This window comes from Hylobates moloch, unplaced genomic scaffold (genome assembly GCF_009828535.3).
Source record: "Hylobates moloch isolate HMO894 unplaced genomic scaffold, HMol_V3 SCAFFOLD_10, whole genome shotgun sequence".
NCBI lineage: Eukaryota > Metazoa > Chordata > Mammalia > Primates > Hylobatidae > Hylobates > Hylobates moloch.
Genome location: NW_026652285.1, coordinates 25,336,074 through 25,363,467, shown reverse-complemented (window position 1 = coordinate 25,363,467; position 27,394 = coordinate 25,336,074). Strand labels below are relative to the sequence as shown.

Sequence of the window (27,394 nt, the reverse complement as noted above, 5' to 3'; positions counted from 1 at the left end):
CCAGCACTTTGGGAGGCCAAGGCAGGCAGATCACTTGAGGTCAGGGGTTTGAGACCAGCTTGGCCAACGTGGTGAAACCCGTCTCTATTAAAAATACAAAAATTAGCCGGGTGTGGTGGTGGGTGCCAGTAGTCCCAGCTACTCAGGAGGCTGAGGCAGGAAAATGGCTTGAACCCAGGAGGAGGAGGTTGCAGTGAGCTAAGATGGTGACACTGCACCCTAGCCTAGGTGACAGAGCGAGACTCCAACTCAAAAAAAAAGTAAAATTAAAAAATCTCCTTTAAAACAGAGTGTTTGTTGGACAGGAGGTGCACACGCAGCAGCCGTGACCCCGCGGCACCCAGGTGTCCAAATGGGCTCCCTCAATCCACAGTCACTCTTGCCAGCTGTTACCCAGCCACAGCAGCCCGGGTCACTGCACAGTTTAAATTGTCTTTAATCATAGTCCTTTATGGTTAGTTTATACCCATAATGGACAATTGGTTAAAAACAGGAAGCAGAGGGAGCACAGAGGTTGAAAAATAAGTGAACATTGAACATAAACATGACGCCCTTTGTGTGTCTAGTTATTAATTCTCACTCCATTTCTGTGACATAGGAGGAAACAAGCACAAGGGGAATATAAGGTTCAGAGAGATTATGACTCGCCCACCTTGGAGAGAGAACTAAAGATTTTTTCTGCTCAGCATCACCTGGGAGCTTGATAGATGTGCAGAATTTCAGGCCCTGCCCCAGATCTACTGAATCAATCTCCATTTTAACAATCTTCATTTTAAACAGTTTGAAGGCCAGATGCAGTGGCTCACGCCTATAATCCTAGCACTTTGGGAGGGCAAAGTGGGAGGATCACTTAAGCTCAGGAGTTCAAGACCAGCCTGGGCAACATAGTGAGATCCCACCTCTACAAAAAATACAAAAATTATCCAGGCATGGTGGGGCATGCCTGTAGTCCCAGTTACTCAGGAGGCTGAGGCAGGAGGATCACTTGAGCCTGGGAGATGGAAGTTGTAATGAGCCATGATCACACCACTGCACTCCATCTTGGGTAACAGAGCCAGACCCTATCTTGAAAAAAAGTTTGATATAGCCTGATGCAGTGTCTCATGCCTGTAATCCCAGCACTTTGGGAGGCTGAGGCAGGTGGATCATTTGAGGTCAGGTGTTCGAGACCAGCCTGGCCAACATGATGAAACTCCAACTACTGGGCCTGTAACCACTACTTGGAGGCTGAGACACAAAACACTTGAACAGGAAGCTAGAGACTGATTGTCCAAACCTGGGACAAAAGAAAAGGCCAGGCACGGTGGCTCATGCCTGTAATCCCAGAGCTTTGGGAGACTGAGGCAGGTGGATCACGAGATCAGGAGATCGAGACCATCCTGGCTAACACAGGTGAAACCCCATCTCTACTAAAATTACAAAAAAAAAAAAAAAAATTAGCCAAGCATGGTGGCAGGCACCTGTAGTCCCAGCTACTTCGGAGGCCGAGGCAGGAGAATGGTGTGAACTTGGGAGGTGGAGCTTGCAGTGAGCCAAGATTGCACCACTGCAAAAAAAAAAAAAAAAAAAAAAAAAGAAAAGAAAAAAGTTTGAGATGCAGCACTGTAGACCATAAAATTAGCAGACTTTTAAAAAAAATTTTGTTTATTTATTTTTTTGAGACGGAGTCTCACTGTGTCGCCCAGGCTGGAGTGTAGTGGCGTGATCTCGGCTCACTGCAACCTCTGCCTTCTGGGTTCAAGCGATTCTCCTGCCTCAGCCTCCCAATTAGCTGGGATTACAGGCGCCTGCCACCACGCCCAGGTAATTTTTGTATTTTTAGTAGAGACGGGTTTTTACCATGTTGGTTAGGCTGGTCTTGAACTCCTGACCTTAGGTGATCCGCCCACCTCAGCCTCCCAAAGTGCTGAGATTACAGGCATGAGTCACTGCGCCCAGCTTTAGCAGACTTTATATTGTGATCTGTGCACTGGTTAAAAAGAGACAGTGGCATTGTTTAGTTTTTATAAGTGCACATTCCATCGCAGTTTTAGATCTGCATTGGAGCACACAAAAATGGACAGTAGAAACATAGAAAGCAACAGTTATGAATTGAGTATGGATTGAGCATCATTGCATTGAGAGGTGTGGGTATCTGACTGGCAGGGGAATCAACCAGGGAGCCCTTCAGTGAAACCAAGCCTGGGATCAGGCCTCAGAGTCTCAGGCCAGAACTGCTGCAGGTGGCGAAGTGATGGTGATCTACCCAGCCACTCCCACTGAGCCTCACCAGACTCACAGGTCGACCGATTAAGAGGGCTTCAGGATGTCACAAACAACGCTGACAGAGAAAATTCAGTGACGGTTATATCTGATTTGGCTTTTCTTTTTTTTCTTTCTGATACAGTCTTGCTCTGTCGCCCAGGCTGGAGTGCAATGACACCATCTCAGCTCACTGAAACTTTAGCTTCCCAGGGTCAAGCAATTCTTCTGCCTTAGCCTCCTGAGTAGCTGGAATTACAGGCGTGCACCACCACACCCGGCTAATTTTTGTATTTTTAGTAGAGATGGGGTTTCACCATGCTGGCCAGGCTGATCTTGAACTTCTGACCTCGTGATCCGCCCACCTTGGCCTCCCAAAGTGATGGGATTACAGGCGTGAGCCACTGCACCCGGCCTTGGCTTTTCATCTATGGGGACCAAGGACAGCCTACATCTCTCACATACTATTTGCAAACTTCTTGGATATGAGTATCCTGAAACTGTCTTATATCATGCCCTAGGAAAAAAATACATGAGTTATAAATTCAAATTTTAATGTAGTGAGTGTAAGCAGGGGACCCTAATGAGCTTAGTGTTAATAAAACACTCATAATGAAATCTAAATCTGCATTTTATTTTATTTTACTTAGATGGAGTCTTGCTCTGCCGCTCAGGCTGGAGTGCAGTGACGCCATCTTGGCTCACTGTAATCTCTGCCTCCCGGGTTCAAGCGATTCTAGTGCTTCAGCTTCCTGAGTAACCGGGATTACAGGCGCACACCACCACACCTGGCTAAGTTTTGTATTTTTAGTAGAGTTGGGGTTTCACCATGTTGGCCAGGCTGGTTTCAAGCTCCTGACCTCAGGTGATCTGTCCGCCTCAGCCTCCTAAAGTGTCAGGATTACAGATGTGAGTCACCATAACTGGCCTAAATCTGCATTTTAATATATATGTGTTCTCATAACCAAACATAATGTAATATCACTTTTCAATTTGTTTGGCACTTTTCTTTTTCTTTTCTTTTTTTTGAGACAGGATCTCACTCTGTCATCCAGGCTGGAGTGCCGTGGCGTGATCATAACTCACTGCAGCCTCAAACTCCTAGGCTCAAGTGATCCTCCCATCTCAGTCTCCTGAGTAGCTGGGACTACAGGCACATACCACCACAATAGGCTTGCTTTCTTTCCCAATTATATATACAATATTTGTTAGTGAGTCCCTGGGAGATCTAAAATAAATAAATAAATAAATAAATAAATAAATAAATATAAATAAACACTGTTTTGTCACTTTTTTAACGGAGAAAGTCAAAATAGTCTTTGGTATAATTACCACAGATTATACTTTAAATGCACTTTAGAGAAGGAAGAAACTATCATATAATTTACCAACCAATTATCTTTTACTTAAAATTCCTAGCATAGTCTGGGCGTGGTGGCTCAAGCCTGTAATCCCCAGCACTTTGGGAGGCAGAGGCAGGAGGGTCACTTGAGTCCAAGAGTTTGAGACGAGCCTGGGCAACAGTGAGATCCTGTCTTTATCTGTTTCAAATAAACAAATAAATAAATAAATAAGTAAAATAAAATTCCTAGCATATACCAGGCATATGATGAAAAAGATCTAAAATTCTCAAGTTGGTCCTCTAGATTGCTGATATAACAGGGGAAAGGATTATTGGGTTCAAAAAATGTTGAGACTCACTGAGAGAGACAGCAGCTTCTCAGCTCAGGGACACAGGATAGAAGACAGTCACGTGGGTGACTCTGAAAAGCTTGCCCGGGTTTATGACATGTGACCCAGGGTTTCCCAACCTCAGCACTGTTGATATTCTGGGCCAGATAATTATTTATGTGGGCCTAACAGGCTGTTCCGTGGGTCACAGGATGTTTAGCAGCATCTCTGACCACTTCTTACTGGATACCAGTAGTATACATCTCTTCTCTCCCACCCCCACCCCAGGCAACTAACATAGTCTCCAGACTCTGAGAACTACTGATGTAATTCCAGCCTTTCCCTCCGGCTCTAGCAAGCAGGGACGCAAAGGAGAGGGAGTAAGTCACATAACTTTTTTTTTTTTTTTTTTTTTTTAGGAGAGACGGGGTTTTGCCATGTTGCCTAGGCTGGTCTCGAACCTCTGACCTCAAGTGATCCGCCTGCCTCGGCCTCTCAAAGTGCTGGGATTACAGGTGTGAGCCACCGTGCCTGGCCCTAGCAAGTCACATAATTTATAGAGGGTAACTCTGTCGATTTTAAACTTCTCATAGTCTGACCCATTCGTTCATCCAATAAACACCTAGTATGTGCCAGACACCCTTGGAGGCACTGGGGATACAGCCCTGGACAAAGGTTTTTGCCCACAAGGAACTTATGCTCTAGTGGGGGAAGATGGCCAAAATCAAACAAACAAATAAATTATATTGTTGCCCTATAAATAAGTCATATAGTTGTGCTATGGAGAAAAAAAAGCAAGAAGAGGGCCGGGCGCGGTGGCTCACGCTTGTAATCCCAGCACTTTGGGAGGCCGAGGCGGGCGGATCACGAGGTCAGGAGATCGAGACCACGGTGAAACCCCGTCTCTACTAAAAATACAAAAAATTAGCCGGGCGTGGTGGCGGGCGCCTGTAGTCCCAGCTACTCAGAGAGGCTGAGGCAGGAGAATGGCGTGAACCCGGGAGGCGGAGCTTGCAGTGAGCCGAGATCGCGCCACTGCACTCCAGCCTGGGCGACAGAGCGAGACTCCGTCTCAAAAAAAAAAAAAAAAAAAAAAAGAAATTCTTCAGTATTTATACGATAATTGGTTTAGCATCTGACTCTCCGACTGCAGTACTGCAAACCCCATGAGGAGTGTGGTTTCTCTTGTTCATCACTGGGCCCCCACACCTGGCACAGCACCTGCACCGAGCTGGACACAGATCCTTAGGATTGGGAACACTGAAGACAAACAAAGCCATGACAGGGTGAGACCACCAAGGGAGAGTGAAGGACGGTCAGGACAATCCCTTGGGAACGCTTGCATTTAGAGTGGAAGAAATGAGAGGCTTGAGTGGGAGGGGGCAACAAGGGTGCATGGTGCCTAGCAGGAGACCTCACTGCACTCCAGCCTGGGCAACAGAGTGAGACTCTGTCTCAAAAAAAAAAAAAAAAAAGTTAAAAATTGGTCAAGGAGCTCTTAATTGAAAAATCGGAAAGCCTTGTGCACGGTAAACTGTGTTTTTACACTACTGCCACAAGGGGGCACCATCGAGGCTGACAAACCAGGAAGGGGGTCATGTTCAGTTCTCCAAATATGCTACGTGTTTTTCTGGCTTATTCATAGAGTTGACAGCAATTGGAATAGGTTCTAAAGTTGTTTTGTAGCTTCCTGTGCAGTTTTAGCTGACCAGTTTTCTTTTTTTTTTTTTTTTTTTGACGAGGCCTCGCTCTGTCGCCCAGGCTGGAGTGCAGTGGCGCGATCTCGGCTCACTGCAAGCTCCGCCTCCCGGTTTCACGCCATTCTCCTGCCTCAGCCTCTCCGAGTAGCTGGGACTACAGGCGCCCGCCACCACGCCCGGCTAATTTTTTGTATTTTTAGTAGAGACGGGGTTTCACCGTGGTCTCGATCTCCTGACCTCGTGATCCGCCCGCCTCGGCCTCCCAAAGTGCTGGGATTACAAGCGTGAGCCACCGCGCCCGGCCGACCAGTTTTCATTTTGTCTTCATAACACCATTTTAAGAAACACTCAGTTTGTCCTTGCGTGTAGCTGTTGCAGCGGGTGGGGATGGGGGCAGGCGGGCTGGGGGTTTGGGGTGGGAGAGGGGGACTAAGGAGCAGAGAGCTTAGGGACCTTTCCAGCATAATCGATCCTTCTTTTTTTGTTTTTGTTTTTGAGACGCAGTCTCGCTCTGTTGCCCACGCTGGAGTGCAGTGGCACGATCTCGCCCGCCTACCACGCCCAGCTAATTTTTGTATTTTTAGTAGAGATGGGGTTTCGCCATGTTGGCCAGGCTGGCCTTGAACTCCTGATCTCAAGTGATCTGCTGGCCTTGGCCTCCCAAAGTGCTGGGATTACAGGCGTGAGCCACTGCGCCGGCTTCCAGGTGCCTTTTCACCTCTGGGTGTGACTCTTTTTCTCTGCTCTAAATGCTTGGCTTCAGACTGCACCTCCTTCACGAAGCCTTCCTGGCCCCCTTGGCTGAGGATGGGAGTGGGGAAGATTTCGCAGTCCTCAGAGATCCTGTGGCTCTTTGGGTCCCTTTCTGTCCTGTGTCAAGGCTGTGTGCTGGTCTTACATCCACCTATCAGGCAGTCAGCTCCCTGACTGCCTGATACCAAGCAGATACCAAGCACTCAACAATCTCTGTAAGATGAGCACTTATTTATTTCTGCTCCCACTCCACCGGGAAAATGAGTTACATAAATTGTGAATGTACAGGTCCAGCTGGTGGGAGGAGGGGTACACAGGGAGTCCTGGGTTCTAGACGAGGCTCCACAACTTACCTTGGGAATGTCCACATCACATTGTTTTCTTTTTTTGAGACAGTGTCTGTCTCTGTCCCCCAGGTTGGAGTGCAGTGGTGCGATCTTGGCTCACTGCAACCTCTGCCTCCTGGGCTCAGGCCATTTTCCCACCTTGGCCTCCCCAGTAGCTGGGACCATAGGCATGCAACACCACGCCTAGCTAATTTTTGTATTTTTTGTAGAGACAGGGTTTAGTCATGTTGCCCAGGCTGGTCTCAAACTCCTGGACTCAAGCAATCTGCCCGCCTTGGCCTCTCAAAGTGCTGGGATTACAGGCCTGAGCCACCATATCCAGCCATCATGCCTTCTTTTTTTTTTTCTGGAGACGGAGTCTCGCTCTGTTGCCCAGGCTGGAGTGCAGTGGTGCGATCTCGGCTCACTGCAACCTCTGACTCCTGGGTTCAAGCGATTCTCCTGCCTCAGCGTCCCACCTGGGACTACAGGTGCATGCCGCCATGCCCGGCTAATTTTTTGTATTTTAGTAGAGACAGGGTTTCACCGTTGTTGCCCAGGCTGGTCTTGAACTCCTGAGCTCAGCCTATCCGCCTGCCTCGGCCTCCCAAAGTGCTAGGATTACAGATGTGAGCCACCGCGCCCGGCCCATCATGACTTTTTAATCATACTTTTCTTCATTCAGCCTGAGATAGGTTACATCAGGTGGATAAGGGTGTTCACCAACTTCCTCAGTTCTATGTTCACAGATACTTGTTTCGCTTGGCTCCACAGAGCTGATTTAATAGATGTTGATGGTTTAACTTGGAATAATCCCATCCTGGAGAACTGGAGGTCTTTAAAAAGCATGAGATGGAACAGCCTAGCACAGAACCTGGCCGTGTTCACAACCTACAGCATATAAGGAATTCTCTTCTCTTGCTGTTTCATCCTGATTGTAGTATTTTGTGTGTTTGGCCTCGAGCCTTGCTGTAGAACTTCCTCCAAGAAAAAACCTTCTACATTACAGTCAAATCTTACTGATTTAAAAGTATCACCTAGCCAGGCATGGTGCTCATGCCTGTAATGCCAGCACTCTGGGAAGCTGAGGCAGGTGGATCACAAGGTCAGAAGATCGGGACCATCCTGGCCAACATGGTGAAACCCTGTCTCTACTAAAAATACAAAAATTAGCCGGGTGTGGTAGCACGTGCCTGTAGTCCCAGCTACTTGGGAGGCTGAGGCAGGAGAATCGCTTGAACCTGGGAGGCAGAAATTGCAGTGAGCCGAGACCGTGCCATTGCACTCGTCTGGGCAACGGAGCAAGACTCCATCTCAAAAAAAAAAAAAAAAAGTCACTCAAATATTTTGAACAATGCCACTGTATTTGGAGCCTTGGGGCCAAGTGCTAAATTATTTCATGTTCATGAAACAGTTCGGTTTTGTAGGACCTTTAACACGACAAGCTCCTGATGCTGGGGTTAGAATCATTGCTATGGTTTGAATGTTCCCACCCAAACCAAAACCCATGTTGAAATTTAATTGCCAATTGAACAGTTATTGGGAGGTGGGGCGCATTTTTTTTTTCCTGGAGACCGTCACCCAGGCTGGAGTGCAGTGGCAGTGGCACGATCACAGCTCACTACAGCCTTGGCTTCCTGGGCACCAGTGATCGTCCTTCCTCCTGCCTCAGGCTCCTAAGTAGCTGGGACTACAGGTGTGTGCCATCATGCCTGGCTAATTTTTATATCGTTTGTAGAGATAGGGTTGTGCCATGTTGCCCAGGTTGGTCTCAAGGATTCACCCGCCTAAGTGCTGAGATTACAGGCGAGCCACTGCGGCTGGCCGAGGTGGGGTTTTTAAAGGTGTTACGTCCTGAGCCTCTGCCCTCATGAATGAAGCGGGCTCACAGCAGGAGTATAGGTTTGGCCCCCATTTGCTGTCCAACCCTTCCACCATGTTGTGATGCAGCAAGAAGGCCCTCACCAGATGCCAGTGCCATGCCTTTTGACTTCTGTGAGCCAAATAAATCTCTATCAATTATTCAGTCTGCAGTATTCTGTAACAATCACCTCCTAGTTTTAGGGCAGTTGCCACTGGCTCAACCTCTCACCAGCCCTCCTCCACAACTCACCTGGTTCTATGCTCTTTCCCAACCTGGGCCCTAACCTAACTCACCGCTTGTACCTTTATCTACAAAATGGGCTGGTAGTAAACTTTGCGTTACTCAATGACAGGGACATGTTTTGAGAAATGCATTGTTAGGCGATTTTGTGTTTTCTACAAACATCATCGTGTACTTACGCACACCTGGATGGCACAGTCTACTACATGCCTAGGTTATATGACACAGCCTGTTGCTCCTAGGCTACAAATCTGTACAGCATGTTACTGTGCTGAAATTGTAGGCCAGGGTGTCTTATCTTTTCACTTCCCTGGGCCACACTGGAAGAATTGTCTTGGGCCACACATAAAATACAGCAACAATAGCTGATGAGCTTAAAAAAAAAAAAAGTCACCAAACAAAACTCATGTTTTAGCAAAATATGTTAGTTTGTGTTGGGCCACATTCAAAGCCATCCACACAAGCTTCCTGTAGGCCATTGTAACACAATGTTAAAAGGTACAGTAAAAATACAGTATTATAATCTTACTGTGTAGCACAGCTGTGAGGCTCATTGTTGAATGAAGCATCCTTAGGCGGCACGTGACTGCATCCAGATATGTGTGCTGGAAGAACTTTGCCTTTTTAACTAAATTAACGGGCCCAGGGACAGAACCTGGTCTTTTACTTGCCATTCATTGTCCCTGATGAGGGATGCCTCCCAACACTTAACTTCAGCTCTTCAAATACTTTAGTCATTAAACCTTCTAGTACTACAAACTTACTACCCAGAGTATACACATTCCTAGCGATTTGTGGATCTTAACCCACAGCGTGACTGTCCTTGTTATAGCCCTTGCATTTACTCTCCACTCTGCACCCTTAAACCAAGGCTGTTACTGAGGGGGCTCCAAGATTTCCAAGCAACCCATTCTCCAGAACACTGATTAACAGGACAGCACGACTCTGGCTAAATGCTTGCAAAAACAGTTGACCTGCTGGGCATGGTGGCTCATGCCTGTAATCCCAGCACTTTGGGAGGTTGAGACAGGCAGATCACTTGAGGCCAGGTGTTCGAGACCAGCCCGGCCAACATGGTGAAACCCTGTCTCCACTAAAAATACAAAAATTAGCTGGGCATGGTGCCTGTAATCCCAGCTACGAGGGAGGCTGAGGCACGACAATTGCTTGAACCTGAGGTGGAGGTTGCAGTGAGCCGAGACTGTGCCACTGCACTCCAGCCTGGGCAACAAGGGCAAACCTCAAAAAACAAACGAACAAAAAACCAGCTGACCAGGGAGGGACAAGCTCATAAAGGTTTTTCTTGGCAAGTTCAGGCCCGTTGAGAAGCTGTGGGTGTGGACGAATCCTCCACTGCCCATTTCTATGGTTCCTTTATATGCACGAGATCGACTATATATAAATAATCTGCAAGTCAGATATTTCTGAAAACAAGTTTTATTTAAATAAGGGTTTAAATACATTACACATAACATTAAAACTGAAGGGGGAAAAAAACCAAAAACCAGTTTGTTACTTCACATGGCATTGGGCAGCTGCTGCTATTAAGTTGCAAGCTCTACAGCTAGCTATATGACTGATGGATCAGTTTGAGATTTGTTCCCTTGTCAAAAGTTTAACTCTGATAGAAGGTTGGCCTCACATTCTGATGTCCGGATATCCCTTAGCTAGGATATGTCTGGTCAAACAGATCTTTGTGGCAAGCCAGATGTCCTATCACCTCGCTAGCAGGAAGAGGGCCTCTCTGAGCTCTGTCCACCTGGTCAGGTTGGAGACACCAGGGGATCTACCACCAAAAACTCCCTTCTAGTAGTATAGCTGGTGCTTCTGCCTTACCCCATCCTCTCCTCTCAGGCTCACCGAGGACTGTTCAGGTGGTAACATTCTCTTAGGGTAGGGAACTCTGCAGAGGGAGAGCTGAGGAGGTTCCGGCCATAGTTGTTTGTGATCTTAGGGCTCTGGGCTTGGCTGAAACATGACGGTATTGCTTGGTTTCAGGCTTGACACTGCCAGGCGCCTATTGCTTGACCTCTGTTTAAATGAGGGACTTCAAGACTAGACAGCATGGCTCTTTTCAGTTTATTGCATGAAGGAGTTACACTAGTCCAAGTTAAAAGCGGACCCCAAATGGTTACATTATACAAGCTGTGAGGTTTTTAAACTTGTGACAAGGGACAGAAGGGAAATTCTACTCATTGCAAGGAAATCCTCACTTAAGCTTCAGTGAGCCACAAGCACTTAAAACCCATGAACCTTCAGCTGATCGTCCTTAGCCAGTCCAATCTGAAAAGACAAAAGGGCAAAGTTTTAAATGGGGGACAGGGAGAGTTAAAGCCTCCATTTCTAATGGCAACAACTCTGTCTTCCTGCTACTACACTGCCCAAGAGCCAGGGGTGCACACAATGGTTCAACAGAGGGTCCTCAGTTAAGAGCTACCTTTTTTGAACACTCAGTGCCTTCCAAGATTCTGAATTAGTGTGAGAATGAGACTCATCAGGTATCTGAACTCAATTATATCAAGAGCTGATAATGTAACGGTATTTTAGTATCAATATTCAGGAAATTCATTTTTAAAAACTCATGTCCTTACAAATACAGGAACAACCCAGCATTTGGCTGATTTTACAATGCATCTATGTGCTATTCAAATTTGCATCTGTAAAGTAGATCCACAGAAACAGTAAACCGAAGGTAGACAAGTCCCTTCTGCTTTTTCCTATAAAACAGAAATAAGCCTATGTACTTTAAAACCCAACTGAGGTTTTGCTCAGCCTTACAAAGCCAACTTTTATGTCTCCAGCAGAAGTTAATAGACAGGATCCGAGATTTGCCAGCAGAAAGGCACAAATCAAGAAGTGACTGAACTCACCTCTACGAGGAACTGGCATATGTTCTTGCGTTGGTCACCCTGTAGCTGAATTACTTCTCCATATTCCGGATGCTCAATTACAGTACCATTGCAGGCAAACTTCTGCAAGCGCAAAGGAAACAAAACAAATCAGGCCTAGCAAGGGCATGAATGCATTTATCATCCCTTCTGCTAACAATACATACAACACAGATAGCACCCCCTTGTGGGCAAATCCATTATGATTTTCCCGCAATCTCACTGAAGACCTACTTTCTTAAACGCCTTCACTAGTTTCTTTTTATCGTAATCATCAGCGATCCCTTGGACAGTAGTAAGGGTCTTCCTGCCGTTTCTCTGTTGAATTCTTATATGGATATAATCCTCAGTGCCAGCAGGAAGCAGGTCATCACCCTTACTTGCATCAGCAAAGGGGTCTGAAAAGAAAGGTTAAGCTAGTTCAAAGCTGTCAAAAGATCGGATGCCACTGCCATTCCCTCGGTCCCCAGGTGTTTCGCGCGTGCAGAAAACAACACTGAAATCGTCAGGGCTTGGGCCAGGCCGAATGTGTCCTTTGCTGGCTCTCCCCGAGCAGGTCAGTCCGGGACGGCCAGCTTCCCCAGGCTCGGGGAACGCCCGGGCCTCCCGCCCTCCCTGGGAAGCCGATCACATGTCGGGGGAGTCCGGGCTGGCAGGCAGTGCTCCACCCGGCTGATGCAACCCGCCGGAACCCGAGCTCCCGAGGCGGGGCTAAGCCTCCCACCCGCATTGGTGCACACGCTTGCCACTTAGAGCTGGCACCGCCTTTCCCTCCGGATCCGTGACAACGGGTGGTGACGTGACGGACGTGACGCAATGGTGACGGGAGGGACGGGTGTGGCCCGAGGAGGCCCAGGAGCCATTAGTAAATGCGCCACCGAGACGCCGGGCCCGCCCAAGGGCTGACCTCCCGCCTGCTTCTTCCGGTCGCGCTCAGGGTCCAACCCTGGGGCCCAGGCCTTGATCCCGCTGCCCTGCGACCCTGGACAAGTTTCCCCTGCCCGAGCTTACGAAGGCCCGGAGCGCTTGGCAGCTTCCCGGAACACGTCTCCGGGCCCTCGACCTTTCCCATAGCTTACCGAAAGAGTGGAGGTTCTGGATAGCGGACATACGATACGATTCCTTTTCCTCGGTGGAAACGGCCTGCGGAAGGCGGCGGCGGCGGCGGCGGGAGAAGGCGGGCAGGGGGGAACGGAACGTCGGGAAGCGAGGGGGCTCAAGGGGGAAGGTTGTTGAGTCCTCGGCGGCGGCTCAGTGACTGGGGCAGATGGGCGGTGCCTGTGTTCACTTATATAGCCGCGCCTCTGACGCCAGCGCGCTGCCCTCACGTACCGGCCGCACCCACAGCGTCGTGCGCCGCTTCCAATTGGTTTGGGGGCGGGGACATGGGATGGCGCTTGCGCAGGAAGTCTGCGGCAGGAGGGCGTCCTCTTGACTCTAGGAGAGCTGGGAGGGGGAGGGAAAGCTTGATCTGTCTCGGCGCCTGCGCAGTGCGAGTGGACGGTGTCTGGGCGCCGAGAATACTGGCCGAAGTTTCAAGCGCGCCTACGCACTGTGTCCTTTGGTACGTTCCACCTTCTTGACCCTGTTGCATCCCTGTCTTCTCGAAAAGGGATGTTTCATAGGGTAGATGAACACTCCGTAGAGAGGGTTTAGATGCTGAGCCTCCCAAACACGATAAATCCCCGTTGTGTCAAACCCACCTACCTACCTACCCTATTACCCACTGAGTCACAGCGGGATTTAGGGCGGCACTTTGGTTAATCAACATACAATAATATAATCAAAACGGTAACCGCATAATTTAGATTGCCATTTAGATTTATTCTAAAGTGGGTTAATCTGATCTAAGATTTTCATTTAGATTGGATTAATCCATCTAAGGAAAAAGTGTGCCCAGCTCATTGGCACGAGTTCAAGGGATAGTAACTGGTTCTGGGCCCCCCCCCCCCGAGAATAATTCTGGCACCAGAGGGCGTCCTTCATGTGGCACAGCTTGTATGGAGTAGAGCCTTCCTAGAGTTTAGATGAAATATTTCCTTCAAAACAGTCAACCTTTCTTGCTTTCAGTTTATTTATTTCAGCACTCAGTGGCAGGGGTAAGTAGAGTGGTGAAAAGAGACCAGGAATTTTAGACTCAAAGGCCTCCAGGGATAGGCAGGTAAGTAGGATCAAGGAGTGCAAACAGCCAAGTGTGATGTAATGGGGGGACTGGGGGCTGGAGTAAGAACTACAGGCTGCAGTGGCCGGTCGCCTCCAGCCCATTGTGCTAGATCTTTTTCAAGAGTGCCAGGAAATCCAGGTGTTTACATAAAATCTCTTGATTTTTGAATATTGCCAATAAATTGATTTTTTTTTTTTTGAGACAGAATCTCACTTTGTCGCCGAGGCTGGAGTGCAGTGGCACTGTGTTGGTTTACTGCAACCTCCGTCTCCTGGGTTCAAGCAATTCTCCTGCCTCAGCCTCCCGAGTAGCTGGGGTTACAGGCGTCCACCACCACACCTGGCTAGTTTTTTAAAAATATTTTTAGTAGAGACAGGTTTTCACCATGTTGGCCGGGCTGGTCTTGAACTCGTGACCTCAGGTGATCTGCCTGCTCGGCCTCCCAAAGTGCTGGGATTACAGGAATAAATTGAATTTTTGATAAAACACTGCAAGCCAAACAAAAATATGCATGCCCATGGACTGCTGATTTATGTCCCTGACAGTCAGGGTCACTGCCCTTGTGGAGTTGAAGGCCAGTGGGAGAGAGAGCCACTAAACAAATAATAAGATAATGAGGCTGGGCGCTGTGGCTTATGCCTGTAATCCCAGCACTTTGGGAGGCCGAGGTGGGCAGATCACCTGAGGTCAGGAGTTCGACACCAGCCTGGCCAATATTGTGAAACCCTGTCTCTACTAAAAATACAAAAGTTAGCTGGGCATGGTGGTGTGTGCCTGTAGTCCCAGCTACTCGGGAGGCTGAGGCACGATAATTGTTTGAACCCGGGAAGAGGAGACTGCAGTGAGCCGAGATGGCGCCATTGCACTCCAGCCTGGGCGACAGAGCAAGACTATATCTCAAAAAAACAAAAAGGATAATGACAGATTGTGAGAGGTGCCAAAAAGGAGATAAACAGGGTGATGTGACGGGGCCAGGCTCCTTCAGATGGGGTGGTCAGAGAAGGCCTCTGGGGAGGCAACATTCCGGCTGACAGGGTAGGAAGGAGTCCACTGTGGGGCAGGGCATGTGCCCGCCAGAGGAAAAACTCTGGGGGAGGAAATGCTAGGTGTACCTGATATATATATGTGTATGTGTGTGTATATATATATGTATGTATATGTGTGTATGTGTGTGTGTGTATATGTGTATATATGTATATATATATGTATGTGTGTGTGTATGTGTGTGTGTGTGTATATATATATATATATATAGAGAGAGAGAGAGAGAGAGAGAGAGACAAGGTCTCACTCTCACCCAGACTGGCTGGAATGCAGTGGCATGATCATAGTTTACTGCAGCCTCAACTGCTTAAAGCGATCCCCCTGCCTTGGCCTCCCAAAGTGCTGGGATTACAGGCAGGAGCCAGTGTGCCTGGCCTGATACTTTGCTTTGATTCTATATTTACTAAATTAACTTGATTAATAGTTTGGTTTCCTTGACATCAGGAAGGAGGAACCATGGCTAGGTCATGGGCATCCCAGTCTCATGGTCATCCCTGTTTGAGAAGCTAAGGCCCCAGTCAGCCAACTTGGGGCGAAATTCACCCCCGATATTTCACATAGGTTCTTTTCTATTTTCCTTAAGTGTCAGCTGGTCTGAGAAATAAAGGGACAGAGTACAAAAGAGAGAAATTTTAAAGCTGGGTGTCCGGGGGAGACATCACATGTCGGCAGGTTCCATGATGTCCCCCAAGCCGCAAAACCAGCAAGTTTTTATTAGTGATTTTCAAAAGGGGAGGGAGCGTACGAATAGGATGTGGGTCACAGAGATCACATGCTTCACAAGGTAATAAGATATCACAAGGCAAATGGAGGCAGGGCGAGATCACAGGACCACAGGACCGGGGCAAAATTAAAGTTGCTAATGAAGTTTCAGGCACACATTGTCATTGATAACATCTTATCTGGAGACAGGGTTTGAGAGCAGACAATGGGTCTGACCAAAATTTATTAGGTAGGAATTTCCTCGTCCTAATAAGCCTGGGAGCGCTACGGGAGACGGGGGCTTGTTTCATCCCTCAGCGACGACTGTAAAAGACAGCCCTCCCCAAAGCAGCCATTTCAGAGGCCTCCCTTCAGGGATGCATTCTCTTTCTCAGGGATGTTCCTTGCTGAGAAAAAGAATTCAGTGATATTTCTCCCATTTGCTTTTGAAAGAAGAGAAATATGGCTCTGTTCTGCCGGGCTCACCAGAAGTCAGCTGTCGCCCAGGCTGGAGTGCAGTGGCGCGATCTCGGCTCACTGCAATCTCCGCCTCCCGGGCTCACGCCATTCTCCTGCCTCAGCCTCTCCGAGTAGCTGGGACTACAGGCGCCCGCCACCACGCCCGGCTAATTTTTTGTATTTTTGGTAGAGACGGGGTTTCACCGTGGTCTCGATCTCCTGACCTCGTGATCCGCCCGCCTCGGCCTCCCAAAGTGCTGGGATTACAAGCGTGAGCCACTGCGCCCGGCAGCAGTCAGAGTTTAAAGTTATCTGCCTTGGTCCCTGAACATTGCTGTTATCCTGTTCTTTTTTCAGGGTGCCCAGATTTCATATTGTTCAAACACACATGCTCTACAAACAATTTGTGCAGTTAATGCAATCATCACGGTCCTGAGGCGACATACATCCTCCTCAGCTTATGATGATGGGATTAAGAGATTAAAGTAAAGACAGGCATAGGAAATCACAAGGGTATTGACTGGGGAAGTGATAAGTGTCCATGAAATCTTCACAATTTATGTTCAGAGATTGCAGTAAAGACAGGCGTAAGAAATTATAAAAGTATTAATTTGGGGAACTAATAAACATCCATGAAATCTTCACAATTTATGTTCTTCTGCCATGGCTTCAGCCGGTCCCTCCGTTCGGGGTCCCTGACTTCCCACAACACTTTGCACTGACAGACATGGTTCTGCTGGAAAGGGTTTGGGGAGAGAGTTTGAATGAATGAATTGGAGCTGCCCTTCCCAGTGTGCATGGAATATTTTGTCACACTAAAATATTTTTCGAGACAGAATCTTGCTTTGTCGTCCAGGCTGTAGTGAAGTGGTGCGATCTCGGCTCACCACAACTTTTGCCTCCTGAGTTCAAGCTATGCTTCTGCCTCAGCCTCCCGAGTAACTGAGATTACAGGCAGGTGCCACCATGCCCAGCTAATTTTTATATTTTGGGTAGAGAAGGGGTTTTACCACATTGCCCAGGCTGGTCTTGAACTCCTGACCTCAAGTGATCTGCCCGCCTCGGCCTCCCAAAGTGCTGGGATTACAGGCATGAGCCACCACACCCGGCCAAGACTCAATTTTTTTTTTTTTTTTTTGAGACAGGGTCTGGCTTTGTCACTTAGGCTGGAGTGCAATGGTGCCATTATAGCTTACTGCAGACTTGAACTCCTAGGCTCAAGTGATCTGCCTCAGCCTCCTGAGTAGCTGGGACTACAGGCATGTGCTACCATAGCCAGCTAATTTTTAAAATTTTTGGTAGAGATGAGGTCTCACTATGTTGTCCAGGCTGGTCTTGAACTCCTAGGATGAAGTAATCCTTTACCTCGGCCTCCCAAAGTGCTGGGATTACAGGCATGAGCCACCGCACCAGGCCTGAGACTCAGTTCTTGACTTGCCACCAGCTTTGTGGGTGACCTGGTTTACCTCTTGGCTTCAGTTGTATGCCCCATAAAAGGAGCACTGGGTGATCTCTTCCTGGGTCTAAAGTCTGAAGCGCTGTTTTCCCAAGTTGGGAGCATTTCCAGAAGGGTCTTCCGAAGTCCACCTTCCAGTGTGGGAAGTTACCCCAGCCCCAGAAGCCTGAGGAGTAATCGTGGAGGCAGGAGTAATTAGTTTGAAAGTGACATGCATGCCTGCTGTTAATGCTGGCTTCTTTATTACTGTGCTCCTGGCTCTGAGGTGCTGTCACCTGGGCAGCCAAGGGCAGGGTACAAAGCACAGGCTCTGGAGTGTCTGTATCTGAATATCATCTCCATCTTGTTGCCTGGGCAACTTAGCCCCTCCCAGCCTGCATTTTCTCCTCTGTACGACAGAGACAATAATGCCCTTCTCATAGGCTGTTGAGGGGATTTAAAGAGGAGACTATGTACAGCCGGATAAAAATGTAAAGTTAGGAAACCACTATATAGATTATACCAGTTTCCCAGAGGGGAAGGGAGAGAGAGAGCCTCCAAGAGCAGCAGGGGACAGGAGTGAGCCCCTCCGAATGAGGATGGGACAGAGGTGGGCACCTCTCCATGGTGATCTCCTTGGGATGTGACAAGGGCATGGCTGTGTGGGACACCTTGGGACCCTCGACCTCAATAAGATTCTCCAAGGCCACCAACTTGGTATGGAAGCAACAGAATCTCCCTCCAGGAAGGGATTGCACCCTCTGGGAAAATAGACATCTCCATGGTAACCAAGGCAGATAGATGATCTGGTCCAGGGGCTCCTTGTAGCTCTGGTGCTCTAGGAAACCCTGTGAGTGAGAGAGAATCCTGGGGAGGGCTGGAGCCCCCTGTCATTTCCAAGGCTGGATTTCTGAGCAGCCCAGTGGGATGTTAATTGGCAAGGATCTCACTTGATTTAAAGAAAGTCCAATTAATGCCATATTTCTTGCATTCCTTATTTGGGACTTACCACCCACGTATGTAAGTGATTAGAATAGTTCCCCCTCCCCCGCTCCCATGCACATAGAAGGTCCCAGTGAATGAAGGCTGCTGTTCTTACCACTTGGAGAAGGAGGGAGACCCGGGCCTGCTGCAGCTTGATCTGTAGCCTGCACAGGGTCATGATGAGATGTGCAGGTCAGGCATCAGCTGGGGTTCTGCTGGCAATACATCAATTCTTCAAACCTGCCTAGGGTAGATGCTGGGAAGGGACATGGGGGAACCTTTTTTTTTTGTTTTTGAGATGATGTCTTGCTCTGTCTCCCAGGCTGGAGTGTAGTGGTGTGATCTTGGCTCACTGCAACCTCCGCCTCCTGGGTTCAAGTGATTCTCCTGCTTCAGTCCCCCGAGTAGCTGGCATTACAGGCACCCACCACCACGCCTGGCAAATTTTTGTGTTTTTAGTAGAGATGGGGTTTCACCATGTTGGTCAGGCTGGTCTCGAACTGCTGACCTCAAGTGATCCGCCTGCCTCGGCCTCCCAAAGTGTTGGGATTACAGGTGTGAGCCACCACGCCACGCCGGGCCTGACATGGGGGAACCTTATGGGGTGCTGGAAATGACCTTCCACTTGATCCAGGTGGCAAAAATCTATTGAGCTGTACCCTTATGGCTCGTGTGTTTTGTGTGTGTGGCGGTTATATTTTATCCCCATCTCCCAACCCGGCCAGCCTTTATTCTTCTTCTTACTTTCCCTCCTTGCCAGGGACCCACTTATGCCAGCCCACGGCAGGGACTTGGCTCAGTTCCTCTTTGCCTCTTTGCTGGCAGAGCATCTGTCTTCCCCATCCTACTTCCCACTCCTCTCTTTGCTCCTCTTTCAGGGAGCCCTGCAGGAGCTCCTATAGATGGGGGGAAACTTCATTTAGGAAGGGAGATAAAGACCAGAGCCCTTGGTTCCTCTCTCCCGGGCAGGGCCATCCAGGTGGCCCAACTGCGGACTCAACTGCCGAGGTGGGTGGGAGAGGATACAAAGTGCAGCCTGGGGAGGTGGAGAAGGCCAGACCTGGCATCGGGCCTCAAGGAGATCACAGCCTAGCGAGGGTTCAGACAGCGCTGCAAGGAACCAGGGGCCCAGGAAGCGTGGAGGAGGTGCCAGGCACGGGTGCACAGAGGGGTCCTGTATTCTGACCGGGCACTGAAGGAGGTGTTCTCTAGCTGAGGGCAGGTGGACGTTCCAGATGGAGGGAAGAGTATTAGACATGTTTGAGGGCAATCAGTTCAGATCTGGCCACTTTCTTGGGACAAGCTCACAGGTGTGTTTGGGTGGAGCCATCTGCCTTGGACCTAGGCATAGGTCCTCTAGCCCTCCTTTTATTTCATTTCATTTTTTAAACTAGTGTAACTCATATAAGGGCTGTCTCCCAAGAGTTCATCCAGCGGTAATTGAGCAGCAAGACTCATCAAGTCCTTCACTTTCACTGTGAGAGGACAGGAGGAAACACAGAGAGGGCTGGTGCCGTGTGGTGACAACCCTCACCAGTTGGGACACCCTGCTCATCCCCTTTCAGCCACACCTCTGCACACCCCCCAACACTCAGCTGTCCCCAGTGTGCAGCTCTGGCCCCAAGCACATGTCACCTGGAGGTGCCTTTCTGGGCAGCCTCCCCTCTCTTCTGCACCCACCCATCTTCCCTAAATTAATTCTAACTCTGAAAGGGCCACAGCAGCCACAAGCCACCTGTGACCTCTGAACCCTGGAAATGGGGCCAGTCTGAATGAGGATGCACTGTAAGTGTAAACACACACAGGGCTCTGAAGAATGAGCATGAAAAAAAACTGTAAAGTCTCACAATGCTTTATATTAATTAATTAATTAATTTATTTTGAGTCAGAGTTTTGCTCTTGTTGCCCAGGCTGGAGTGCAATGGCCCGATCTCGGCTTACCGTGGCCTCCACCTCCCGGGTTCAAGCGATTCTCCTGCCTCAGCCTCCCGAGTAGCTAGGATTACAGGTGTACCCCACCACGCCCGCCTAATTTGTATTTTTAGTAGAGACGGCATTTCACCACGTTGGCCTGGCTGGTCTCAAACTTCTGACCTCGTGATCCTCCCGCCTTGGCCTCCCAAAGTGCTGGGATTACAGGCGTGAGCCACCGCACCCGGGCTGTTGTTTGTTTTTGAGACGGAGTCTTGCTCTGTCGCCCAGGCTGGAGTGCAATGGCGCAATCTCAGCTCACTGCAACCCTGCCTCCTGGGTTCAAGTGATTCTGCTGCCTCAGCCTCCTGAGTAGCTGAGATCACAGGCACACATTACCTAATTAGCCCGGCTAATTTTTGTATGTTTTTGTAGAAACGGGGTTTCAGCATGTTGGCCAGGCTGGTCTCAAACTCCTCTGCTCAAGCCATTCGCGTGCCTCAGCCTCCCAAATTGTTGGGATTACAGGTGTGAGTCACTGTGCCCAGCCTTCACAATACTTTTTATATGAATTACTTATTAAAAGAAGAATATTTTGGATCTATTATGTTAAATAAAATATTAAGTTAATTTCACTGTTTCTTTTTACTTTAAAGAAACGTGGCTCCTGGGAGATTTTATTTAGTTGCATGTGTGGTGTGCGTTCTATTCCTACTCGACAGTGCTGCTCAGCAGGACGCTAGGCTGAAGCGAGCCTGCTGGCACACACATGGCAGGCCCTAGTCACAGGAACGGCTGTTCTTTCCGGCCTTCTCTGCCACCACCTGCCTCATTTCCTTGTCTCCTGCCCCCGCCTCCAGCATCTCTAGTTCCCAGTGATTTAGCTCTGCTGTGAGCTTGCATATTTCTCTCCCTGCTCCCAGTTTAGAAGACAACTTGGTGATGGTCATACGTACCAATGTCGGGCCAAGGATGTGGAGGGAACTTTTTCCTGCTCAAGTGGCTTATTGAGTATTCACGCACCCAAACTGGGTCCCTTCCTGGGCCAACAAGGTGAAATTCTCTCCTCTTTTCACTCGCCTAGCCCAAGCTGACCCTCTGTCAGCCAGTGGACAGATACTGCCACCTGAGCATGCACTGGGGCAGTGGGGGGCATTGATTTCATCCTTTGCGCCAAACAGCTTAGCAGCTGTCCCTCTCCCGTAGATAAGACTCTTCCTGAGAGGAGTTTTGTACGGTACATTTTTTTTCCTTTTGTGAAATTTACAACGGTTGAGCTCTTGCTACGAGCTTAGCTGAGTGTTTCACACCCTGTCCCACGGAATCCTGACAAAGCTCATTAGTCCTTCTGCAGACAGAGACCTGGCAGGGTAGCCGTGGTGGCCCTCTCCTTGCTGGGCTGCCTGGTCACCCAAGAGGGACCAGGTTTCCTGAGCGAGGAACCTCTGGGATGATTCTGCTCTCATAAAGGGTTATCTGTTTTCTTGATGGAGGCCAGCATTTGGGGCATGCACCCCAATTCTCTCTGGAGCTTGGATGTGCCGTGCATATTTGGAGAGAGTCTGGGAGGCCAGTGGTACTGTGGACAATCTCATTGCAGCACACAACATAAGATTCAAACAAATTCCCTTCCTTCCTCCCTCCCTCCCTCCCTCCCTCCCTTCCTTCCTTCCTTCCTCCCTCTTTTCTCTCCCTCTCTTTTCTTTTCTCTTTTCTCCTTTTCTTCTTTCTTTCTTTTATTTCTTTTCTTTCTTTCTTTCCTCTCTCTTTCTGTCTCTCCTTTTTTTCCTTTTTTTTTTTTTTTTTTTTTTTTTTTTTTTTTTTTTTTTTTTTTTTTTTTTTTTTTTTTTTTTTTTTGAAATCTTGGCTCACTGCAACCTCTGCCTCCTGAGTTCAAGCAATTCTCTCACCTCAGCCTCTTGAGTAGCTGGGATTACAGGCACCCACGCTGATGCCCGGCTAAGTTTTGTATTTTTAGTAGAGACGGGGTTTTGCTATGTTGCCCAAGCTGGTCTTGAACTCCTGACCTCAGGTGATCTGCCCCTCTTGCCCTCTTAAAGTGCTGGGATTACAGGTGTGAGCCACTGTGCCTGGCGAGAATTGTTATTTTCTTTTACAGATGAGGATGTTACCCAGTGTAATGCCTGCGTGACATAGGTGAATTTCTACCCTGCCTTAATTCTGCTTTAGGAAACAGGATGCTTGAGGTCAAAAGCTCCCCCTCCTGACCAAACTGGCTAAGATTTGTGGGATCCAAGGCAGCTCACTTGACCTCTGAAGAACCTCTAACTTCATTATAACTAATTTCTGTGCTAAATGACACTCCCACCAGCACCATGACAGTTAACAATCACTATGACAAGGACCGGAAGAAACCACAAAAGCACAAAAAGGAAGACGGTACTCCAGTTTCAAGGAGTTCTCCACCTATTCCCAGAAAAGAAATGAATATTCCTCCCCTTGCTTTTAATATCCAACCCTTTCATTAAAGATGCCCTATATCTGTGACTTCCTGGCTCTCAGGAGCTGAGCCGAAGCTCCCACTTCTCAATTCCTTGACCATCTAATAAAGCCTGCACTGCTTGACATTCACTTTCAGTCTTGCATATTGGTTTTGTAACACCAAATGGGGAAAGGCTTCATTTTTTGGGGACCAGCTTTGTTGGTAACAAAGAGACTGAATCAGAGAGAGGAATCATTTTTGCAAGATCACAGCCGGTAAGTTGCATGGCTGGAATTCAGATCCAGAGCCTGTGCCCCTGACCTGGAAGGGGTGCCTGCCCTGGAAGATTGTCTGGGTCTGCTCCAGGGCCCCATACAGGCATCCTTGTTGTCACTGTTAGTTTTCCTTCCCAGAGCTTGGGGGAGGTGCTGAATGCCCTGCCCAGGTCAGTGTGGCATTAAAGAAAAAAATTACTCATGACACTTGTTAAAGATGAAGGAAGACTTTATTCAAGGGGGAGCAATTACATTGGGGTTTTGTAGTAGAGGAGAGAGATTGGGTTTCACTTTTTCTACAATAGGGAAAATTGGGGATTTATAGCCAAGGAACAGGGTAGGGAGATTGGTGGAAAATTACTAAGAAGTGCTGCAGCTCTTTTACCCCCGTAGTTCAATGAGTTCCGAGTTCTTGTCCCACGACTGAGAAAAATGTACATGGACAGCAGAGAGTGAGTAAGGCAGAATAGAATTTATTGAGGGACAGAAAAGCTCTCGACAGTGAGAGGGGACCCAAAAATGGGTTGCCGACCACGAGGCTGATACATTATAATTAGCATATAATAAGCAGTAAGGACACCAGAGGTTGGGTTGCTTTCTTTTTGTTTTTTTTTTTTTTTGAGACAAAGTCTCGCTCTGTTGCCCAGGCTGGAGTGCAGTGGCACGATCTCAGCTCACTGCAACCTCTGCCTCCCAGGTTCAAGCGATTCTCCTGCCTCAGCCTCCTGAGTAGCTGGGACTATAGGCGCAAGCCACCAGGCCCAGCTAATTTTTTGTATTTTTAGTAGAGACAGGGTTTCACTATGTTAGTGAGGATGATCTCCTGACCTCGTGATATGCCCGCCTCAGCCTCCTGAAGTATTGGGATTACAGGTGTGAGCCACTGCGCCCGGTCCAGAGGTCGCTTTCATTACCGTCTTGGTTTTGGCTGGCTTCTTTACCACATCTCGTTTTATCAGAGGGGTCTTCGTGACCTGTACCTTGCAAAACCAGTCCTGCGGAACTCCTATTGCAAGACTACACAGGTTAATGGCTTAGCTCTACAATACTACCCCACTTCATTTTTAAATTTTATCTGTCTGTCTGTCTATCTATCTATCTATCTATCTATCTATCTATCTATCTATCTATCATCTATCTACTTTTAGAGACAGGGTCTTGCTCTGTTGCCCAGGCTGGAGTGCAGTGGTGTGATCATAGCTCACTGCAGCCTCCAATTCCTTAAGACTGTCCCACTGCAATGCCAGCCACAAGTTGCGCTTCACATGCTTCTGGCCAATGGTTACAAATCAGGAGTTCCCACAACCCCTCCTTGGATTTGATACTTTGCTAGAATGGCTCACAGAACTCAGGAAAATAGTTGAGTTACTAGCCCGACAGCTTGTTATAAAAGAATACAACTAAAAAACAGCAGATGGCTGGGAGCAGTGGCTCACTGCTGTAACAACAGCACTTTGAGAGGCCGAGGTGGGCAGACCACTTGAGGTCAGGAGTTCAAGACCAACCTGGTCAAAACGGTGAAACCCTGTTTCTACTAAAACTACAACAATGAGCCAGGTGTGGTGGCGGGCACCTGAAATCCCAGCAACTCAGGAGGCTGAGGCAGGAGAACTGCTTGAACCTGGGAGGCAGAGGTTGCACTGAGCTGAGATTGCACCACTGCACTCCAGCCTGGGAGACAGAGTGAGACGCTGTCTCAAAAAACAAAACAAAACCCAAAACAGGCAGGGCGCGGTGGCTCACGCCTGTAATCCCAGCACTTTGGGAGCTCAGGCTGGTGGATCACAAGGTCAGGAGATCAAGGCCATCCTGGCCAACATGATGAAACCCTGTCTCTACTAAAAATACAAAAATTAGCTGGGTGTGGTGGCGGGTGCCTGTACGTAGTCCCAGCTAGTTGGGAGGCTGAGGCAGGAGAATCGCTTGAACCCGGGAGGCGGAGGTTGCAGTGAGCCGAGATTGCGCCACTGCATTCCAGCCTGGCGACAGAACCAGACTCCTTCTCAACAACAACAACAACAACAACAACAACAACAACAACAACAACAAAAAACAAACCTAGCAGGATGGAGAAGACGCACAGGGTGAGGTGTGGAGAAGTGTGGGGAGCTTCGACATGCTTTCGGGTGCACCATCCTCTCAACACCTGATGGGTCCTTTGGGTTTTTTTTTTTTTGAGATGGAGTCTTGCTCTGTCACCCAGGCTGGAGTGCAGTGACCCGATCTCGGCTCACTGCAAGCTCCGCTTCCCAGGTTCACGCCATTCTCCCACCTCAGCCTCCTGAATAGCTGGGACTACAGGGGCCCGCCACCACGCCCAGCTAATTTTTTGTATTTTTAGTAGAGACGGGGTTTCACCATGTTAGCCAGGATGGTTTCGATCTCCTGACCTTGTGATCCGCCTGCCTCTGCCTCCCAAAGTGCTGGGATTACAGGTGTGAGCCACCGCGCCCGGCCACCTTTGGGTTTTTATGGTGGTTCCATTATGTAGGCATGGTTGATTACATCATTGGCCCTTGGTGATTAAACTCAATCTCAAGCCTCTCTTCCCTCCCCAGAGGCCAGGAGGTGGGGCTGAAAGTTCCACTTCTCTAATCGCATGCGTGGTTCCCCTGGCATCCAGCCCCCCTCCTTAGGGGGTTTCCAAAAGTCACTCATTAACTTAAACTCCTGTGTGGTTGAAACGGGCTTGTTTTGATAACGAAAGATGTTCCTTTAACTTTTGTTGCTCCAGGGATATTTCAGGAGCTGGGGACAAAAGACAAATATTAATTTATTATATTACATTAGGGCTCTGTGCCAGGAACGGGGGGCCAATATCAAACTTACTTTTCATATCATGTCTCAATATTGCAATGCCTATTGCATAAAAATTAAAAAAAGTAAAAAAGCAACCAAAAAATCACCTGTTACATCAGTCACCACCCAGAGATGACCAGGACCCATTTTGGCCTCTTTCCATCTGGTTATGTGTAGATTTATGAAGATGCCAAATTCTTTGAGGCTCCCTTTGCTCTGTGCTGTGTCAATCTGTATGCGGTCCTTGGCAGCTCTTCACAGTCTCCCCAGAGAATTCATTTTCACTTAAAACACAACTTATAACTGTAATAGGGTTATTGCTTGATGTGCACATGGGAAGTCAGTAACTGAGACACTGGGTTGTAGCAGAGAAAGAGGCTTAATTGTAGGGCTGCTGAATGAGGACACCAGAGGAAACCTCAAATCCATCTCCCTGAGGAGTCTGGGGCTAGGAATTTTAAGGGGTTTTGGAGGGAACTGATCATTGATTGGTGCAAGGTGAATTCACAGACAGGGAAATGAAGAAACTGCATTCTTATGCTAATTTGATTCCTCCGTGGGAGCCTTCAAACTGGTTGGCATCAGCTGTTCTGTTGGAATTCAGGATTGGAGAAACATCTTCAGCAATTCTTTTTTTTTTGAGACAGATTCTTGCCCTGTCACTCAGGCTGGAGTGCAATGGTGCGATCTGGGCTCACTGCAACCTCCACCTCCTGGGTTCCAGCGATTCTCCTGCCTCAGCCTCTTGAGTAGCTGGGATTACAGGCATGCACCACCATGCCCCACTAATTTTTGTATTTTTGTAGAGATGGGGTTTCTCCATGTTGGCTAGGCTGGTCTCGAACTCCTGATCTCAGGTGATCCGCCCGCCTCGGCCTCCCAGAGTGCTGGGATTACAGACGTGATCCCAACACACCCGGCCATCTTGAGCAATTCTTAAACAGAAGTCTCATGATTCTAATGTCGGAGATCCTATCTATAGGAACATGGAGATGCAGATGTTTGGTACTGAGTGTTAAGTGATTTTAGGTTACAAGGAACTGGGCCAAAGAGCAGCCCGATTAATGCTTAATTATACCTGTATTCCTATCCAGAGTTCTTGTCAACCTTATGAGGACGGCTTCAGTGTGAGTGAGGTAAACTTTACTCAGTGACCCCTGAAAGAGGTGGGGGAGGGCATTTACACCCCGCCCCCACACACCCACCCCATATCTCAAAAGTCTTAACTTGCTTAGCTCCCTCTTGACCTCTCTATGGGGGTTGCTTTCTCCATCTAGAACCTGTTTTGTTGGCTCCTTGATCTCCTCCTTTGATCTCCTCCCAGTTGCAGACCTTCAACTTTTCTGTCTCTGGTTTTGCAGGTCAGTTTATCCCTACTCCCTGCTTGCCCCCACATGTGTACAGCCAAGACCTATTTCAGTACTGGGGAGAAAGAAAAAAAAAAAAGAGGGTTGCAGGTTTATAGAACCTCTAGAGAGCAGGAGGGGTTAGAAAC

At 48.4% G+C, this 27,394-nt stretch overlaps 1 protein-coding gene and 1 long non-coding RNA gene across 2 annotated transcripts; one reads left to right on the top strand and one right to left on the bottom strand.

Moving 5' to 3' along the window:
- Window positions 1–10,214: 10,214 nt before the first annotated feature.
- Window positions 10,215–12,972, bottom strand: EIF1 (eukaryotic translation initiation factor 1). The gene is made up of 4 exons (XM_032163611.2): window positions 12,763–12,972; window positions 11,918–12,081; window positions 11,666–11,767; window positions 10,215–11,078 (listed from the first exon to the last, which is right to left on the bottom strand). Exons 1-4 carry the CDS (start codon window positions 12,791–12,793, stop codon window positions 11,034–11,036), a joined length of 342 nt encoding a protein of 113 aa, XP_032019502.1. The 5' UTR covers window positions 12,794–12,972; the 3' UTR covers window positions 10,215–11,033.
- Window positions 12,973–13,065: 93 nt separating this feature from the next.
- LOC131384350 (uncharacterized) lies at window positions 13,066–22,974 on the top strand. The gene is made up of 2 exons (XR_009215105.1): window positions 13,066–13,247; window positions 22,573–22,974. It is a non-coding gene; the product is annotated as an uncharacterized LOC131384350 (long non-coding RNA).
- The last annotated feature ends 4,420 nt before the right edge of the window (window positions 22,975–27,394 follow it).